Below are 21598 nucleotides of genomic sequence, written 5' to 3'. Positions count from 1 at the left end.
AACTATCACACAATCAAATGAGACATGCAAGAACATAACGAGTGCTAAGAAATAACGCTTATTTTAGCTTCAATGCGCTGATGTTGTTGCTTATATCATCTTTATGTGTGTTTGCAGTTATTTATTTATATGCATTTATGTAATAAAATGGTGATAATAGCAACAATGTATTGTTGGTGATTGCATTTTAATCGCAGCAAATCATGCGGCACGCTGACGAGCCGTTAATTATACAATAAAACTCATTAAGCAAATAGTTGGAGAAAATTACGACTAACAATTAGTAATAATTATTAAATAATATAAACATACAAACAGCTGAAAGAGGCATATGTGCGGTTATTAGTGAGCTATTTGGGGAGGTTTTACATTTTTAAAGTTGAGAAAATATGTTTGAATAGATTTGAGTAGATTTTTTAGTATTTGCACTCATAGAGGATATCAATCAAAACTAATGCTAAATAATAAGGACCTTTGGAAGCTCCAAGTAGGCCATATAAATACTCAACATTTCACAAGTTACTCTTGAAAATCAAAAATCTTTAAATTTCCCAAATTCGGGGCAAAAAAACTTTCAAGCGCATGGCAATCAAAGATTTTCTCAATTTTAGTCGAACTCTGCAAACTTCGCTCATTACTAAGCTTAAATTAATACATTTAAACATTAATAACCATGTTTAGGCGGATTTTTGCGAAAACACTGTTTTTCAATTAAATTCAATCAAAAAATTTGTTTAAAGAATTACGATTGTCCACAAAATTGTTTAATTACACAGTTTTCTTTCAATATTTTTACACATCAAAATAAAATATCCATATTTTATAAAGCGCCTACTAACTTACTATCAAGCAATCACCTCAAGCAACACATACAATCAATTTTTTTTTTTCAAACTTTTCTATTTTTTTCAAGTTGTTTCAATTTTTTTCCAAATTGTTTAAAAAAAATTATAATGCCTGTCCACTTTAATCGCAAAACGCCGGAAAATCATTTTCTGTTGTGCTTCAATCATAAATCTTCCACCAAAAACAACATCAATCAAGCAATCAATCAAAACTTACTACAAAATATTAACTACCCAATGCTATTAGTCACCTATCAGCGCCTACACCACCACAAACAACAGTCTAAAGTTAATGAACGGGCTTCCGTTACTTTATTGCAAGCTTTTTTACACGCCTCATATCGTCAAGCATGCATCGCCAACACCTATAAATAAATAGCGTATTTATGTAAAAACGCGTGCGCGCTTGACTTTGACTTTGGCCCACGACTGGGCGACGATTTTATCACACACACGTACACAAGCAAATATTTATATTTATTTATGTGTTAGTAAGAACAATTAAGTATTTGCATTCAAGCATTCCTAGTTTTTGCGCGCCGTAAAAATTACGGGAAACATTTAAACGGTATTTGAAAAATATGTAAAACAAAAAAATTATCTTTGCAAAAAAGTCACGTTTAATTAAATTGTTGCTGCGTTGAACGTCAGCGATCATTACGGTGCATTGCTTGCCGCTGGCCAGTAGCTGTCCTTCAATCGCAGATTTCCGTAATGGCTTAAAGAAAAAAGCCGCGCTGCTACTTTATTTTGCTCAAGCTAATGCATTTTGCTGTTTTCGAAAATATTTGTTTATGTTTATTTAACTTTTTATTGTTGTTGTTGTACGCTTTGTGAAATTGAATACCACTTTTTTGCTACGTACTCACAGCAGCAGTGACATGTTGCATGCATAAATCAAAAGCACAATCAGCCATTCAAAGCGGAACAGGTTAAGCTGTCGGCCGATCTGTTGTGGCCGGCAAGTGGTAGCGATCGTTGCTAATCGCCTGCTGATTTTGTCGTACATTCCCGCTTGCCAATCACAATTGAAATGATGCGCAATGCTGATAGTCATAATGAATAATGCAATTACAGTTAATATATATGTATGTATATGATGACTTTTAAGAGTGCTGAAGATCAGTAACGGGGTGATCGTGTAGATCATTATCGTGGTTGTTAGTATTGCTGGCATGTGGTTAACGCTGATTGATGAGTTGGACATTGTGTCAATTTCTGAAAAAGTGTTTTATTCAGAATCAATATCGATATTATGAAATAATGATAATATAAATTTTAATAAAATTATTTTGAAATACTTCTGCAAGCGAACTAATAACCCTTATCGCCCCCGCCAATGGAACGTCCGCTCTATCGCCATCGTTTGTGTATCGGGTTCACCATCTCCAGATGTTATGCTTTCACTGCCATTCAGCAGACTGGAAAAGTGTTCCCTCCATAATTTTAGTATGCTCTAGGCTCTGGTTTCAAGATCACCTGTAGGGGTGGTTAGGGAGTATGCTCCGGTCTTGAAACCTTGTTAATTGTCAATGTTAGGATCTCGAAGCGTACGCATGTCTAAAACACTGGAGACGTGTCCATCTATCATAACATGTTCGTCTGGTTGGTGACTTTTTTGATCCAGAGACTGCCAGGTAGCTTGATGAAGTTTCCTATGCTGGAATCTAGTACTACAGATAACCATATTTCGGGCTACGGCGAGGTCATAGTAGTACTTCTTGGACGGCGGTGATGTCAGCTTTTACTCTTACGCGGACATCGACCAGCAGAGCAGCGGCATCTTCGCGTTTAAGATTCCGGACATTCCAGGTGCATGTCCATAAATCGGAGTCCTTAAGGATTCTCTCATCCGAGGCTGTTTTCTTCCTTTCATTGGGGTCTTTTTTACGTGGCGGGTCCCAAACCCAACACATAATCCTAGGGATGGGTTGATTTATACATTCCCATTGGACAAATTGTATTTACAAAGCAACGCTTGTAGTCTTATTTTTATTTGAAATTTAATTTTTTTTTATATGAGGTGGCAACCTTAAAAATTTTATTTATTGTATTTTTTATATCAAGTGAAATAATTAATGTATTAACAAGTGATTCTCCTACTTCAGTATTTTTCACAATTTTTTGTCATATGGCAACCCTAAAAGTTAAAATTCTTAATTATATTTTCTTATTATTAACTATGCGCAATTTATATATTTTTTAATTCACCCACACATTTTTTTGTTACATGGCAACCCTTAAAATAAATTTTTTTTATTATATTTTTTTGTAAATTATGGTGAATATTTACTGAAAACATTTTTTTATTTACGCTAGTATCTAAATTAGCTTAAAACACGTGGCAACCTTATTATTTTAAAAATTGAACGGACTATTTTTGAAACCAATCTTTCTAACTTACGACCACCTAGCTACACACTATCATACTTACTTACATACATATGTACATGTACATTCATAGGTAATTGCAATAATTTAAAATGCAACTGCATTCAGCCTTTACCGTTGTGTCAGTATCTTCCATTAGCAACTCACACATACGCTGCTCTACTTAAACATGTTGCCACATTGCTGCTTTTTAGTATTTATTGTTTTGGCGCGACCCGTTGTCTTTTGCTCTGCCATATATCAAGCTATTGGCTGCGCCCTTTTATGAGCACAACGCTCAGATTCTCAGGCACCACCACTCTGGCAGACATTCTAATTTTATTCCTCTTCAATTCCGATAACTTACTATTGCCACGAAAACAAAAAAAAAACGAATCCCAATTTATGGCGCTGCACCTGCACATGAAGAGCATGGAAATTGTCATTGTTGTTACTGTTGTTTTTGTTACAAATAGTATTTGTAGTTCTTTGGCTCGTTCGTTCACAGGGAGGCGTTGAATGTCAAATGCGATGTTATCGCACACGTTTTGTTATTCTTTTTTTTGATTTTCCAGCGCCTCTACGACTCAATACAATTTATTTCCAATAAAACTAAAAAATTAAAAAAAATATTTACGTGCATTTATCGTTTAGTTATTTGCCAAAATTAAAATTGATTGTAAAATGTTTTGATTTATTTAACCTTTATTGGTGTGGTGTGGCAGCGCAAAAAGCAATTGTGGCAAGGGAATTTGCATAATTTTTATAGTTACATGATTTGCACATAATAAAATATTTATTTGTTAGTGAATTTATGTTTCTTTAATATATTTATTTTATTGTTGTTATGCTTATTAATTTGTATTAGTGTTTTCTGTTATTTTTAATTGCTAACTTTTTATTGCTAATTTTCCCAACATTTACATTTACTGCCCTCAGCAATCTTTGTTGCAACAATTTTTCATCTGCAATTCTCTTTATCATTTTTGTTGTTTTGATTTTGTTTTTGCAGAGCTCTACAATCGCCGTGATCGCCTGTGTTTGCGCGCAACTCGCTCCCGGCTCAAACATGTACCTGCCACCCAAGCCAAATGGCTACAACTACCCAGAGCCCAAGAATCCACTGGTAAGTAGGCTAATATGAATGGGCTGTTCAATCACCAACACACACACACTTATACAGCGGCAAATAAATGAATATGTTTGCATTTTGTTGTTGTTTTTTAGTGCTTTTTACGGCTGGTACTACAAACGAATTGAATTTTGCCCTTTCATTTGGTTTTTGAAATGACTTTATGATGCAATCGTCATGGGAAAATGAAAGGCATTTTGTGGATTTTTGCTGGAAATACCCTTACTCGTACAAAGAGTATCCAACGCAATGAATTAAACTGATAATTATTGGCGAGGATAATTATGAAAGTATAAGCTTTAACAGACACAGGAATTTTGCTAGCTCAATTAGTGTATGGTAGACCTTAGCTTAAAAAAATTTAAGCTAACTACACTTGTCGATGAAATGAGTAGCTTCAAAGACTTCAGGAATAACCCCAAACCTCCAACTGCAGATCTTCTGGGCTAATAAATGGAGATAAAGTTAATACAAATAGAAAGAGAGCATAAATTATAGATAAACGATTACGCGCATACAAAAATAAAATTGTTTGCATAAGTCTCTAATACCGTTTGTTTATCTAAGGATCCATATTGCATATCGAGTATCATTTATCACCGGTTATATAACTTCCACAGACCATCTGCCTAAGTAACTATCGCATAGCCAAATAGCAACTCACAATTACATATATAGTCACGACTTATAAATTATATTTATCATTATTTTATCATTATCATTATCACCAGTAGTTTGTGCCACTTTCAGGTCACTAAAACCCCCCGCCCCCTCTATAAGGAACCGTCGCCCACCCTGGAAGCACATTAGCATTACGTCAAGGAGAAATATATATATAGTACATTTGCTCACCTGCTTCCAAATCTCTCATTTACGCCGATTATATTGTCCGCGTTTATTTCGCCAAACAGGTCTTCTACGGCGACGAGTTCTCGTTGTCATCGCGCAAATTCAAAGGATCTTGTATAGGCAGGAGGGCTCTTCGACTAATCCCATTCTGTGGAGGTACTTTTTGAAGTAGCCGTGACCGGATAACAGCTGGGTTGTATAAAAATAGACATCTCCAAATCGACGGCTTTTCAATAAGTTTGGATCTTTTATTAGTCTTGCTGTCCACCTGCCGCGACTCTCATTCTCCCAACTTCGTTGTCATGTTGTTATTGTATCTTTCTTTATTTGTTCTATTGCGCTCTTGTTATTTTCGGACTTTCACTTTAGCTCACACAGCTTTTTCCTTTCGTTTGGTCAATTTTGGCATTACCGCTTATGACTAATATTGCATCGCCTAACACGGTTCGGTAAGCTGGTGGAACTCTGAGGGTTGCCTTAAGCCGGTTTTCTTTTTAAGCACATCTCAGCATTTCTCAGCTCCGTATAAGAGAACGCTGATTGTCATCGATATAAGGAGCTTTCTCTTTTCTTAGCTCGGGACCCCCTATATAGGCCATTAGTCTGCTAAGTTGGGAGATGATTTTCACAGGCTTTCCTACGGCGTGCTGGATTTCTACCCAGAAGGTTAGTCTGTGGTCCAGTGCCTAGGCAGTTCTTTGTTCTTTGTGTCCTAAGAATATCCGTAGTCGTTTGCATACCTATTTCGAGGGGTATGTGCTTATTTGTTAGTAGTTGCTCTGATTTTTACGTAGCGAGCTGGAGGTTCTGTGAGTCGAGCCATGTTTTGGTCCACATAACCTTATTTGTAGTAAGTTCTACCAAATTAAAAACATCTCCAAACAAGTAGTGAATTTATAAACATTTTTTTAATGACAGAAATAACTTAGAAAGTTTACTAGTGCTAACTGAGGCACTAATGATACGAAAATGGTGTTAATTTTAGTCGCAAGCTGGTATCATTGATGATCATACAAAGGAGTAATGCGAACTTCCAACTACAAGTCATAACGCTGTCGCACTCTCTTTGCGACTTATCTGACCGATATCCAGCGGCAGTCGACTTCATCACAAATCACGAATGTGTCCCTCGATCGTGCTAGATCTGTCAATAGATAGATTGTTGCTATTGTCAAATCAAAAATTATCAAAGGACTCTTCATGGTCGTGGTATTTACGTACAACATGAGACATCCAGCTAATGGAAGTACGGAAAATTTATAACCTACTCCGTAATAATTGTAGTTCATCTTTACACACACATTGATAGGAACTATTCTTGTGCCGAGATATTAATCTAAACGTACTAGGCTAAAGAAGTAGAAGAAACAGAGAAAGAATTTCATTTTGGAAACACCTACTCAGTATTTGATGAAGAATTTTATGTTACACGGCGAACGTGCCTTGGCTTCATCGATATAAAACTGTAACCGTGGACGGTTAGATGAGAATCGAAACTACAATAGAAAGACCGTTCGGTTGAGAAAGCATATGATTTTGGATCAATCTATATTACAACCAGATTTTAAAATAAAGTATAGTTTGAACGAAGACATTTCGCCTAGTCTGCAACATTATTTGATAACAAAAAGCTCGATTACGTCCTTTCCAATGATAACAGTACTGGAGTTACAACATAATACCTATTTACAGAGCTTTCTGGCTTCCCTGTACTTTTTAGTTTAACCTGATAATTATTAGAGATCACTCAACTCAAATTTTAGGTTATGCTTTTATTGTTCTAACAAGCTGCTAAACCTGTAACTTGTTGGAAACTCAAACCTCAGCCGAGAGTACAAAGCACGAAGTCATTACCCCGACAAGAGCAAAGTAATTGGCAACAATGAAGAGGCACGACATAGCAGACACGGCAGCGATGCCCGTACTTAGCAGGTGAAGGCACGTGGAGTGGCCGCCGCGTCAAAGTGATGGCTGCAACCAGCCAAAATAGACACAACACCCAAGCAGCCAAGCAATCTTTCGCGCTCTTTATTTTTGCTGATGATTGCCAAAATGTGCAACCGAAAAGTAAATAAGCTAAGGTAACAAAAACAAATAACGCAGTCGGTTAGTAGGTGAATGTGCTAGTGGGCACAGCAACAACAATAACAAGCACTCACTGTTACCCATAGCAATTGTGTTGCAAGTACCGTTATTTAAGTATGCCACTAGTTAATAGGTTAGCAAAAGCTTGCTCCCAGTCACCGCTGTCTTGCCGCTGCCAAATCAGCGCTTTCTTCCTTCCAGCGGTGGCTGCTCATTTCGTTGCTTTTATTGACTTTTCATTGTTGTAGTTCACAATTTTTAGGCGGCGAAAATCAAAATAGCGCAGCCTTTGTGCTTTTCAGTGTTTTTGTAGTGGTTGTTTTTCCCTTTGGTTGGCAGCAAAATGTTGCAAGCGCCGTAAAATGCAATGTGGCAACAGCAGCCGTCGTTGTATGACTTCATTTTACGTGTTGCAGGTTGGGCGAGATTTCCGATATGTTCACGTGTAACACACAGACAGGCTTCCAACAGTGCGCTTACACTTACTAAGTACATAAATACATAAACAACAAAAACAACTTCATTTGCGCTTGCAACAAATGAGATTAGTTGCAGGTTTCGTTGATGTTGCGAAAAGTGGCATTTTGTGTTGCCGCTGTTGTTGTTGTTGTTTGTATATAGTGCAATGGGCATTAAATTAGTTAGGATTTTAATTGTTAATTAGTTGCTTAGCTTTGCTTTGTTGCGTTTTTTGCCGGAAAAGCAATCTGTAACATTTGCAAAACTTGCCACAAATAGTTTAGAAAGGCGGAAGTATGAAGGAGGCGCGAAAAATAAAAAATATGTTTTGTTCTAAAGCTTACGAGCTTTTCTTGTTTTAAATGAAGTCCTTAGCTTGCGTTGCTTCTAGAAATACAACTTGAAGTCGAATAATAAGGAAACTCCACTCCTACTTCTTCATTGGCGTACAAACCGAGTTTATAACAGTGCGCCAGTCGTTCTTTCTTTTCGCTGTTTGGCGCCAATTGGAAATACCAAGTGTAGCCAGGTCCTTCTCCACCTGGTCTTTCCAATGCTGTGGAGGTCTTCCTCTTCCTCTGCTTCCCGGTGGGTACTGCATCGAATACTCTTATAGCTGGTGTATTTTCATCCATTCGAGCGACATGACCTAGCCAGGATAGCCACTGCTACTAAATTCACTGAACTATGACAATGTCGTCATATATCTCGTACAGGTCATCATTTCATAGATTGCGGTATTCGCCGTTGCCAATACAAAAAGGCCATAAATCTTTTGCAGAACTCTCGAAAACTCGTAACGTTAACTCATTCGATATTGTCATCATCCATGCCTCAGCACCTTATAGCAGGATGGGGATGTTGAGTGACTTGTAGAGGTTGGTCTCTGTTCGTCGAGGAGGACTTCAATTCTCAATTGACTGCTCAGTCCGAAGAAGCACCTGTTGGCAAGAGCTATTCTGCGTTGGATTTTTTGACCTCGCCCACAGCCAGAACATTAGGCTTCACTTCCTTATAGTGCGGAGATTCCAAGTTCAAACATAGCGACTTAGAGTCAGTTCCTTTTCTTGCTGCCGAAGGCGACTGTAAAATCGACGAAGAGATGGTGTGTATCGACCCTCTTTTCACGGATCTTTTCAAAGATTTGGCGCATGGTGAATATCTGGACAGTTATTCATTTTCGAAGCGTAAGGCCAAACTGATAAGGTCCAATCAGTTTGTTGACGGTGGGATTTAGTCTTTCACATAATTCTTTCGATAGCACAATACGATGTCAGTCTTTAATTTTACGAGGACACCTTCCCAATTAAGGATATTCCAGATGCGTCATCAAAAGTTGGGTATCGCATCCGAGGCTATTTTTTCTTTTTTCATTTGAGCGTTTTTTACGTAGGGGGTCCCAAACCCAGCGCGAAGCCCTGGGGTGGTTGGTTCACCTGCCCACTTTAGCTCGCCTTCAAATGGATGTTCTTTGACTACACAGAGGATACTTGGTCTAAGACCGGAAGCCGTAAGCTGCTTGAGTCATATGTAAAGGAATCGTTTCTGGCCACTCTTAAGTGAATGGCGCTCAGAGAACTTTTCTCACTTGCGTGTATTTATACACATGACTCCATCCTCCATATCAGATAAGTTTAGTTAATTATTCCTCCTTTTGATATTATTCTATACGTGTTAGCTGTTTTGGTTTGTGTGAAGTATTTTTTTTTTTTTTTCATATGATACTTTTTCTGGATCCTTTTTGGGATTCGCCTAAGTGATTTTTTCTGAGTTAATCTTGTCGCTTTAACTGTTTTCTTCTTTTATTTCGCCAAAGAAGGTATTCACAATTATTTTTTCTCATAAGTTCATACATTTTTTGGAAAATTAATGCTTAAAATATTTCACTTCTTCTCTTTCTTTCTCTCACTCTCTCTCGCACTTTCTCAAAAGCGGAAACCCTCTAGCTCATTTTTGTCATGAAAGACTTCACATAAAAATTCCTTTGCTATTCGAAGTCGGATTAAAACAGAGAGACCTATTGCAGTCGGGATAACATAAAAATAATAACAACCTCGGAACAATTAAATCTAGGTTTATGCATCCAAGAACTTATACCTCTTAACCCGCAATCTATCAGGGATCTTGTGCAATATTATATTGAAGTGTTCGAACCCTTTTGCAAATTCTTCTTGATGGTTTCCCTTAAGCGGAGTTTTACGCTACGGTTCTTTTCCTAAACAGCCATCGCTTCCACAAACTATTGCAGCTCTGTTTCATGTTGCTATTCTTCAATTTTTTTTTAGTAAACATTTAGTGCAACCACTTTCGACCTTTTTAGCAGTCACTGGAGCAATAACACGAACGATAGCAATAACAACAACTACAACAATTATCATACTTGCAAAATTACTCGTAGCAACGTCTTTGGAACCTTTGACATTGCGAGGTGTGTGTCGGAGGCGTGTGAGACAAAAACAAAACAACAAATACGTGCAAGAGGTGGAAATGACAGTAGAAAACAAAAGTTGCAGCAAATAGTAAAATGTAAAAGTTTGGAAGACGAAAATAGAAAAAAAACAGGTGTTGCAAATACACATATTTCTTTTGTTCAAAGCTTCGAAACAGCTGATGAAGACATGGAAGCAGTAAAACTAAGAAAGGCACTTGGAAGAGGAATAAGCTGTGAAAAGGAAATTGAGAAGAGCAAAAAATAAGAATTTCTTGCATACAAAAATGCAACGCTGCGTTTGCAAGTACATAGTATGTATGTTTGAATGTGTAACTTTGAAGCCGCGTTCATGCACCCATAAGCCTCGGTCGTCAAGCACAAGCGTCAATAGTTAGTTAAATGCAAAGCGGTTGCAACAGCAACAACAACATTAGTAAAATAGCACACTCGCGACCCGCACCAGCGCACATCACGACGTGCCACAAAAACTCTTGAACTTTAAATTAAAGCGACCAACGGCAAAAACGGCTGCCAACAACACGACGACGAAGCACAAGAAGAGCAACAAAAGCGCCAAAACACAATAAAAACTGCCAGACAGTCAGCCTTGCGAGCGAGCAGACAGACAAACAGTCAGTCAAAGCAGACAGCCAAGCAGCAGCAGCAGTCACAGTGGCTCAGCAGGGCAACGGACTACCTGCAAAAGAACAGTTGTCAATGTTATTGTTTTTTTTGCTTTTGATTTTTAACTTTTTTTTTAATTTGTTGTTTTTTCTGCTTTTTCGGAGCTGAAAAGTACTACTGCTCAAAGCGCTCTTGGTAGAGCTTGCCAGCTATTGAGGCTGCCGATCGTGGCCTAAAGTGGTTTGCAACCTGCTGGCTGACAGCAAGCAGCGCCCGCCACGCTCCACCCGCACCCCTTAACTACACATATGTACGTGTACGCTTACTGCGAACCACGTTCCTTAGGCTAGCAACCCACACCGACACCGCACAAACGCTCGAACATACACTTGCTTATTGGCGGCATCGGCATTCTTTTCGAGTGCGCAAAGCCGCACCTCCGGTTTCTCAGCGCGAAAAACCGCACAGAAAAAATAGTGCCGAGCTTGTTTTTTTGCTGCAGCTTCTTTTTCATTACGATTCTTTAGCGCTGCGCTGCTGTAACCGGCATTTTCGTCGCATTTTGCATTGCTTTGCACTGCAATTGCCGCAAATTGTGGCAAACGTACGGCAATTGAATGTCGCCATTCGCCTACGACACATTTCAACTTGTTGGCAATATCACTGCTGCTGTTATTGTTGTCAAGTGTTGCTAAAATCCTAGCACTATTTGCTCACCGCTGCTCAGTGTGGAGCGCATGTTGACTTTGCTGTCATTTGGGTCACCTCACTTGCGCCAAAAATGCATGCTTGCCTTACTTATGTGTACTGCCATCCAGTCGATATTGTTGTTGTAGTGTGGCCGATGTTTGCGCCACTGGTCACTTTTGGCATTTCTCATTTGGCTGAGAAATACCTTTTAGGGCCCGCTGTTTTAGCATTTACTTTGAGTGTGTTCGTAGTTTTCTAGAGCTTTCAGCCAGTCGGTAGAGCTTTTTGGGATTGTAGCTTTCGAAGATTCCGAATTGTATATTTTACCTCGAAATGATCCCGTTATTTTGATATTTACTTTGAGTGTGTTTGTAATTTTTGTAGAGCTTTCATTCAGTCGGTCAAGCTTTTTGGGAATGTAGCTTTCGAAAATTTCGAATTGTATTTTTAACCTGGAAATGATGCCGCTGTTTTGGCATTTACCTTGAGGGTGTTCGTAAGAGAGTTTTGTAGAGTTTTCAGGCAGTCGGTAGAGCTTTTTAGGAATGTAGCTTTCGAAAATTCCGAATTGTATATTTTACCTCGAAATGTCTATTCATAATCCAGCAACTAAACGCTTTTATTAAGATACTAGTAGTTAAAACGTCTTCATAACTTCAAAGTTAGAGGAGCAAAGCTTACGGAAGAATTAGTTAGAAATCATAATAAGGAATTCTAATTCATTACGAGCTATTTTATAACGTCAAGTGGTCTAAGCTAAGGTCCAAACTAGCTGCGAAACAAACATATACCGTGCCGAGCATGGTTTCCCAAATTATGAAGATTGCAGGGATAATTGTAATTCTCGAATCTTATTGCTTCGTGGAGCTGAATAGCATCGTTAAACATTAAGGATTAAAGATGATCTTTAACTTGAAAAGTTTCGATTTCAAACGCAAAATCATAACGTATTCTATTCGCTAGAAAACCAGAGCTTACTTTAAAAGCTAATTAAACTTGTTTTCTTTACAGTCTGTTGAAGTTTAAGTCCTTTTCCAGCAATTGAGTTGATCTAAAAAACTTTTGCATTCTCTTTCTTTTTAGCGTCCTGGAACCCCATCCGGTCCCGGACCACGCCCACCAGGCCCACAACGCCCATCGCAACCTGGACCCGGCGAGCCTGTAAGTAAACTCACTAAGAAAATTGCGTGTATAATAGTGTTAAAATTAATGAGTTTTTGCTAAGCTTTCATTATAAATTCCAAAACTTTCTCAACAAAAGCTTTCTATACACTCTTTTGACATTAATGTCTAAGAAAGCCTAAAGAATTATAAACCATAGATAAAGCTAATAAATATTCGAAATAACAGATATTTAATACGAAAGCTTTTATATGTTCTGGCAGAGCTTTCATTGGCGCTGAATTAATTTCTTTAGATTTTATGTTAAAAGCTGTTAATCGAAAATTATGTGAAAGCACAATATTTTAGAGCTTTAAAAAAAGAAATGAAAAAGCCAAAATTGAAAGCTTTGCAAGAACTTTAACTTTGACTAAAAAACTACAAACAAAAAAATTTGCATAAATCATAAAAGCTTTCAAAAATTGTGGCCTTACAAAAATTAAATATAAATGTATTATTCTCTTTCACATTTCATGAAGTTTAACTAGGCGAGCTTTTAATCACTAAGTGCTTTCCGTAATTTAAATATTCATTAAAAATTTACTAACCTAATTGTCTCCACAGGGTCACGTTCACGTCCCCGGCATGCCATTCGACTTCGAGTACGCCGTCAATGATGTTGAGACCGCCAACGATTATGCCCACAAAGCTTCGAGCAATGGTGATGTGGTGACCGGTGAATATCGCGTTGCACTGCCCGATGGTCGCACACAGATCGTACGCTATACGGCCGACTGGAAGACTGGCTATCATGCGGATGTCAGCTACGAGGGTGAGCCACAATTTCCTCAGGGTCCCGGCGGCCGGCCCGGCTACAAATACTAAGGGAGTACACGCTGAATGATGTTGGAGCGCCGGAAGCACACTCTTGCACGCACGCACACAAACATACACTAACTCACTTGCTCACACACACACTTAACTGCAATTAAGGCTACAGCAACTGCCACAACAACAATAAACTACCACTGCCCCACATGAAGATGAGACAACGATAAGGCGATGCATTTTTTTTGGAAAAAAGAAATTCCTGAGATGTAAATTTTTGTTTAGTTTAAATCCATCGAATTTTTATTATTAGTTTAATTTTTAATAAGTTTTTAGTATTGAAATTTTTTTATATGTTTTTAACTAATATACACCGAGTAGTTCTCATATATTTTTCGAAAAGAATGAAAAATAATAATATTCATTTTAACTTTTTCGTATGCAGTATTTCAAATGTTCAAACTCTTTACGAATAAATAAAAACACATAAAATGAAACGAAGAAGCATGCCATTTCTTATTTTTCAAAAGTTTTAAACACAATGAAGCTTTCTACCAGTGAAAGCTTGAACATATTACTTCGTGTGTGAGTTTCTTTCGAAAATTAGCTTTAGTTTCTGAATATTATAAAAACACGACTTCCTAACGGCAAAGCATTGGATATAAAGTGAAACAGGTAGGTAGTAATCACTTGGAGCCAGGTCCGGCCTATAAGGTGGATGCATAAGAACTTTCCAGCCAAGCTCTCGGTGCTGCTGCCGACTCACTATTGAGACTTTTAGCCCAACGTTGTCCTGATGACATATTTCTCTCTTCTCATATCTCTAATACTTTCGAAAGCTGGACGCTTTTTAAATTTCCTTAGACAGTTCAAATTGTTGACAGTATAGATCCAAATTAAGTGTTTGATCGTAGGAATATGAGGATATGCTTGGACTAGATGATTCCCTGCCAATATTCGCCGATATTTCTCAACCTTTGTTAAATTTTCTTTACAAAAAGCTTTAAGCTCACTCTAAAGAGCTTCCAGTTTCCATGCTAATGCTTGAATTCAAAGTTTTCTTCTGAAAAACTCACATTAAACAAATTTAGTGCTTATATTCTAACGATGTGATATCACACGGCCAAACGTGAAATTATCTGCTCACCGAAGTGTTCTCTCAATAAATCGATTGATTTATGCGACGTGTGGGAAATGGCGCCGTCTTATTGAAACCAAATGTCACGCAGATCATGAGCATCAAATAGTCGGTTATCATGGTGCAATAACGATCGCCATTGACGGTTACGTTCTCACAGGCGTCATTTTTGAAGAAATATGGACCGATGATTCCACTGGCTTACAAACCAAAACAAACCGTTTTTTTCTGGGTGAAATGGCAGATCTTGAATCTCTTCAGTTTGCTATTTGTTTCAAACGTTGGATCTTCCTCGGACTTTTCAAGAGCCCATAGAGCGAAGCGATGTCTTTTGGGAAGGTCAAGTGGCTTCAGCAAGCTGTATTTTGTACGCTTTCAATTTAAGATCTCGACGTAAAATGCGCCAAGTCGTTCCATACGTCATTCCGAGTTGCTACGAACAACGCCGAATCGACTCTTCACGGTGTTCGTGTACACTCTCAGCTACGGCTACTATTTTCTCTTCACTGCGTGTTAGACGTGGTCTATTCGGTCGAATATTATCCCATAATAAATTCTGGATCTGAAGATGGGTTAGGGTATTGCGAATAGTACGCTCAATGGGCCGATTTTGTTGAATATAAGTTGAGCGAAGCGCGTGAAAATATTCTTTACAGAACGTGAATTTTATTTTTTGTGATGGGTCATTGAGTAGAACATATATTTTTTCATTGTAAAAGCAAGAAAAACTTTAGTTAAAGCTCACATAAACTTATATTTTTAATTGAACTTAAATTTTTATTTTGTTTCAACAAAATTTAAGTTCAAGAGAAAGCTAAGTGCACTTATTGTATACACTCTGGATGAAGTTTATAGCCTCATACTACCAAAATGTGAGTATCTAACATCAAATTAATAAAAAGCTTTATTTCTGAGATTTGATTCACCTTTCTTTACTGACCATCCCTTTTAAATAGTATTTGCTATCCTTTTCCTTTTTTTACTCTTACTTTTACTTTTAACGAGTGTTGCAGCTGTACTTGAAGTTTTAGACGCTAAAGCTTTTATTTATTTGGGTTTTTTCACTTTCCGTCTTTGCTGCTTATTTTCGCTTCGTCGCGACTCCCACGTGGTCACATAATTTACGACTTTGTAGCCAATAAAAATTGTCTGCGGCTAAATGAACGTGAAACGCATCTTAGTAAAAGATTCTTTAAGGATTTCGGCGATTAAATTTTACTAAAGAACAACTTTCTGCTGTTAATATTGCTATCCAAAATAGTAGACAATGTTCAATGAATTATAGATCACCACAAACATTACATTTATAAGCTCTATTTCGTACTATTTAAATAGGTTTCATGTTTCTCTAGCTATTATAATTAATTTTTGACCTGAGACAACCTTGATCCTTTGATCAGCGAGCGGACCTACAATATCGCCGCTATCCGTTATAATTTGAGATAATTCAAAGACTGTAAGGATCGAACATCGGTCGAACAACCCAAGAGGTCTTTGAAAGAACGCTTGAATGTTGTATATAGTATATTGATAAAAATTGGTGTAACAATTTTTTGATGAACCACGCACAAACAGGAAAAGTAACGTGACAAAAATCTATAATTTCATATTGTCAGACCACCATTTGAAGATGCACAAGAGAGTTTAGTTAATAGGTATTTCCAAAGGCACCGTGGGTCTGAAATATCTCATAAAATTTAATTAATAATGAAAGCCCGTTGAGTTCCTTGTTCGCCGACTCCGGACAACAAGCGCGATTGGCAGATCACATTGCCGCAGTGTTTCACAAGGTTTAAACGCAAGCCGAAAGACTTTCGGCGTGGTATCGTAACCTTTCACGAAGAATAATTCCACTGATGCACATCATATGCCAAATTACGTTTGAAAAAGTGGACTTGACCTAGCAAACTTACTCCGAATGTGGCGAAGACTTCGACTTTCACTTCGATTACCTAGCGACGGGCGATTGGCGCTATTCGATGCCGAATTGCAAAAAACGGTACTATTTGTAGAAGGAAAGGTAGTTTCCATCATCACGACGCCTCAGCAGAGTCCCTACTACCGTTGCCACTGCCAAACTCATCGAATTAAACCACCAAACTCTTTCTGCTCCCTCCACTGAAATCTTTAATGTTAGTCTCGTCTAATTGCAAAGCCACGTCCAGAAACCGTGGTCTTCGTGAGGGTTAAAAAAGTTGGAGCATTGCTTGTGTTGAGTTAAATGGGGGCTCTATTGTGAAATAACTGGCGATTTTTTCCAATTATTTCATTTATTTTTGTAGTCTATTTACTAATCGGACCGCCTTTGTGTCATCTGAGATGAAGTATGAAAAAGTAACTGTTAAACAATGTATAAACCATTGGTCGCGAGAGCATACTGAAATTATGGCAGTGGAAGCATAATACCAAGAGATGGTGAACCCGATTCCCCAATCGATGACGATGGAGCAGACGTTCCATTGCCCGACCATGAAGAAGTTCTAATAGCAATTACCCATCTCAAGAACAACAAAGCGGAAGGGGCCAATAGATTGCCGGCTATTCAAATACGGCGGCGAAAAAGCGATAAGGAGCATACATCAGCTTCTTTGTAGAATATGGTCGTATGAAAGCATGCCCAACGATTGGTGGTAGTGAACGAGGGCAAGACAAAATATCTCCCGTCATCAAACAAACAGTCATCGCACTCGCTAATTTGCGCCCGCGTCACTACTGAATGTCATAAATTTGAAATCGTAGAAAATTTTATCTATTTTGGAATCAGAATTAGCAGCAACAACAATGTGAAATGAAATTCAACGGAGAATAAGTCTTGCTTACCAAATACTTTTCTTATAAACTGTGCAGACAGCCTTAGCGAGCATATCACACACTTATTCAGTTACTCACTACAAAATGGTGTCTTCCCAACTATATTGAAATCATCCTACATCTGTCCGATTCACAAGGACAACCCAAAGTCTGAGGTCGTTAACTATAGGCCAGTTTGCATCCAATCAGCTTTGGCCAAGCTTTTCGAGAAGATAGTTCTTCCACAACTCACTGCATTCTTCACAAATATTATCACCAACAAGCAGCATGGTTTCGTCGGCGGAAGGTCGACTTCCTCTAACCTGTTTATCTAGGTAAATTATCTACTAGATGCCCTAAACAATGGCCACTCAGCTCACACCATTTACACCGATTTCAGCAAGGCTTTTGACATGGTAGATCATATTAAGTACTTAGACGATACGGTATATGCGGTAATGCACTGTTTTGGATTCAATCATATCTTACAGGTAGGCATTTCCAAGTCAAAGTAGACGGATACCTGTCTGCTAAGTATAATGTAACCTCAGGGGTCACATCTGTGGCCTATTCTCTTTAATATCTTCGTAAGCAATATTGGCGATAACTTTCAATCAGAATTTTTGCTTTATGCAGACGATTTGAAGATCTTCAGAATGATAACCGGTGAGCAAGACCTTCGAGTTCTTCAGAAGACGACAAGCTTTCGTTGCGGTGCCGATTAAACAAATTGGATTTGAATGTCAGAAAATGTGTAACTGTATCCTACTCACGGTCACATATCAGAATACCAGCTAATTATTATCTAAACGATGAGTTGTTAAGTGAAGTGGATCATGTAAAGAACCTGGCTATCATCATAGACAATAAACTGACGTTTAACAAGCATATTGAGAAGATCACTCTCCAGGCTTTTAAAGTTCTGGGATTCATTACTAGAACTAGTAAGGATTTCATGAATCCCATCTCACTGTTACGCCTTTATTCATCAATGGTTCTGCCAATTTTAGAATATGGCACTGTAATTTGGACGCCTTATACCGATGCTGCCTCTAGTCGTATTGAAAAAATACAATCAAAGCTATGTAAATGTCTTGGCTATCGATATGGTATTCCTGGTGGTTACAACACAGTGTCTGATGTCTATAAACACTACTATCAGCAGCCTGCAAGAACGTCGTCAAGTAGCTGACATGATATTTTTTTCAAAGTCGTGAACGGCCTTATCGATGCGCCAGACATCATCAGCAGTTTCGAATTTGCATCAGTGGGTCTCTCACTGAGACGTAACCGTCTCCTGAAGACTATGAAAACTACCAAGAGCTACGTTCTCAATGGTCCTCACAACCGTCTGGCCTGGCTCGTCAACTAATTACATAGTGATGTGGACTTCTATAGCGGATCACTCAGTGCCTTCATCCCGGATATCAAATCACGTCTGCTGCAATATTTCTAGTCTCACCTTTTCCACTTTCTCCTTCCTAACTTGCTATTCTTATAATTTTTGTTCAATTTATAGTTTTATTTATACTAGTATTAAATACTATTAATCCCTTTCTCTTAATTACATAACAAATATTATATAATTTTAAATTTTTTAGTTGTATAATGCCGTTTGGCGTATGTATACTTAAATAAATAAATAAATAGTTATATAAAAGAAGACGACTTCTATAACAAAATACGACAACACTATGTTTTCTTTTAATAAATGTTAAAACATGTGATTTTTTTAATGTTAAAAACAGCTGTCTCATAAATCTCCAACGGCAGTGAGAACAGTCTGGATTAGTGAATAGATTATATATGATTATATATATAAATATTTGTTATATTAAATATATAATCTAATCACTTATAGTTTTTGATCGAAACATGGTATTAGAGGGCGCGTAAGCACATAAGGGTTAATAACATGCATAGCGACATCTGCCGTCTTCTAGCTAGATACAACAGCGCGGGCAATGACATATTGCAGCGGTGGCGGCATATGATAAAAATAATAACAATGGCAACAACACAAGTCAACAAGCCATATGGACAAACAATCTCAGAAGCATGAAAATCTCGATAATTTAAATAAAACATCTGTTTCTTATATTCAAATATATTGTTATTTATTTTTTCTTAAATATTTTCGTTCAATTATTCAATAATTTTTAACATTCTGGTAGAACATAAAATTTTAACGCAACAGCATTAACATTTGGACTTTTTTAGAGGAATTTTTTTCAATGAGACTTTTTTATTTGTAGCTTTTGTCTTCTTTTACATGTAATAGTTTTTTTATATATATATACATATAATATATTTTTGTTACAATTATAAAATTATACTTCTTTGTCCTTAATTATGATTTGTAGTTTTTTTGTTTGTTTTTTATTATAATTTTTTTTCTTACACAAACTCGAAGTTGTTAAATATTATTTAGTGTATTTTGGTGTTTTCTTTACTTATATACCGAGTTATATATTATATATAGTATGTATGTATGTATATATGTATAAATATATATGTATATTAAACATAATTTATATTAATATTATAGTAATTTACACTTAGATATACATACTTAATATTTTTTTTTATTTTAATTATTTAATAAGTATTTTTATTTTTTACTAATATTTATGAGATAGCCAGCCGTCCATTGTAAATATGCTTAATTGCTTATTTAATTACATTTATATTAATTTAATAGCAAATTTTTAATTCTATATTGATTTGCGAAATTTTTATTGTTAAATGAGGTTTTTTTATAGTAATTATTTTTAAGATTTTTCTTGTTTATTTTATTTAAAAGCTTAAACTTTTACATCTCACTTAATCTAAATAAAAAATGTTTAGTAAATTTCGTCTTATTTTTTATTTATTAATATTATTATATATTATTGTTTGTATTTCATTGTTTTTTTTTACTCTCAAATTTTAAGCTTATTCTTGTTGCTGGAGTGGTTAAATATAAGTGCCTTTACGGGTTTAAACCAGTTTGGAAGATTGCAGATTTCATTTCATTTATAAAATTTACAATAAGGATATTTTAATTATATTTACTTGCTCTTTAAAAATGCTACTAAAAAGGTAGGTTATCTATGGATATTTATATGTATGTATATGTGTGTGTGCTGAAGATGAGTTTTAAGTAGATAAAATATTTCAAACACAATTTAAAGTAAAAAAAATAATAAATCACTAATTTAGCATAATTTAAAAAAAAATTAAAAATTAAAAGAAGTACTATTAATATAAAAGTACAATTAGAAGTATGTTTTAAATAATAAAATTGTTAAAAATAGTTAATAGTAACATAATTTGTTTTAAACATTTTTTTTATAATAAATATTTTTAAACAAAAAAATTTTTTTAAATTTGTGCAAAATATAAAAGCCAGGCAACAAAAAATAATTTATACAAAAACATATGTAATATTATTATGAAACAAAAATTATGTTTTCAGAGAAAATATATAACAAATATTTTGAGTGTATGAGTTATAATATAAGTGAATACATACAGTTGAACTTCCCTAACTCGAATCACCATAATACGCAAGAGACCTTCGAGTTATGGAGAAATGCGAGTTATGGAGAAATCCGAGTTATGGAAGTTCAACTGTATTTTGTGTAAAATGTCATTTATGTAAATAAAATTAAATTTAACACATTTTAATGAATTTTTGACTACAAAAAAAAATAAATAAAAATATATAAAAAAAAAATATAAAAAATATATATAAAAAAATATAAAAAAAATATAAAAAATAAATAAAAAAAATATAAATAAATATAAAAAATAAAAACAATGTATAAAACAAAAAAAATATATAAATATGCATAAAAAAATAAAAGTAATGAAAAAATTACAAAATATTGAAATAAAAATAATACAATTAACAATAAACTATTAAAAAAAAATTTAAAATTTCTAATGTATTTATCAAATTAATATAGTATTTGTAGCAATAAGTTAATGCAGTTTAAGTCAATTTAATCTAACATAGCCGCTTTCATTTCCAGTAAAAATCACTTATTTCAAGCTACCACTTCGAAGCGCATATTTATGATAAACCACAGCACTAAATCACGTATCAGTTTGGCAGAATAACTCAACTGGACTTGAAATGAGTTAAATTGACTTAAGCTACTTTAAGATATGCATATGTAACAAGACATTCGTGTATTGCCTCAATCACTTTCTTTGTAAATTTGTTGCAGATCTCATGTAGTTGAAAAATTATGCCAGTCAATGCGCGATTA

At 36.0% G+C, this 21598-nt stretch overlaps 1 protein-coding gene across 1 annotated transcript in view; it reads left to right on the top strand.

Moving 5' to 3' along the window:
• The window catches only part of LOC120770734, a 153560-nt gene extending 139885 nt beyond the window's left edge, over nt 1-13675 (top strand). Inside the window, exons 4-6 of the mRNA XM_040098323.1 lie at nt 4228-4341; nt 12569-12646; nt 13211-13675. Of these exons, the coding sequence (XP_039954257.1) occupies nt 4228-4341; nt 12569-12646; nt 13211-13471 (453 nt within the window). The 3' untranslated portion in view covers nt 13472-13675. The remainder of the gene's footprint in view (nt 1-4227; nt 4342-12568; nt 12647-13210) is intronic.
• The last annotated feature ends 7923 nt before the right edge of the window (nt 13676-21598 follow it).

Source organism: Bactrocera tryoni, chromosome 3, assembly GCF_016617805.1.
Source record: "Bactrocera tryoni isolate S06 chromosome 3, CSIRO_BtryS06_freeze2, whole genome shotgun sequence".
NCBI classification, from domain to species: domain Eukaryota; kingdom Metazoa; phylum Arthropoda; class Insecta; order Diptera; family Tephritidae; genus Bactrocera; species Bactrocera tryoni.
This window is presented reverse-complemented; position numbering and strand designations above follow the sequence as displayed.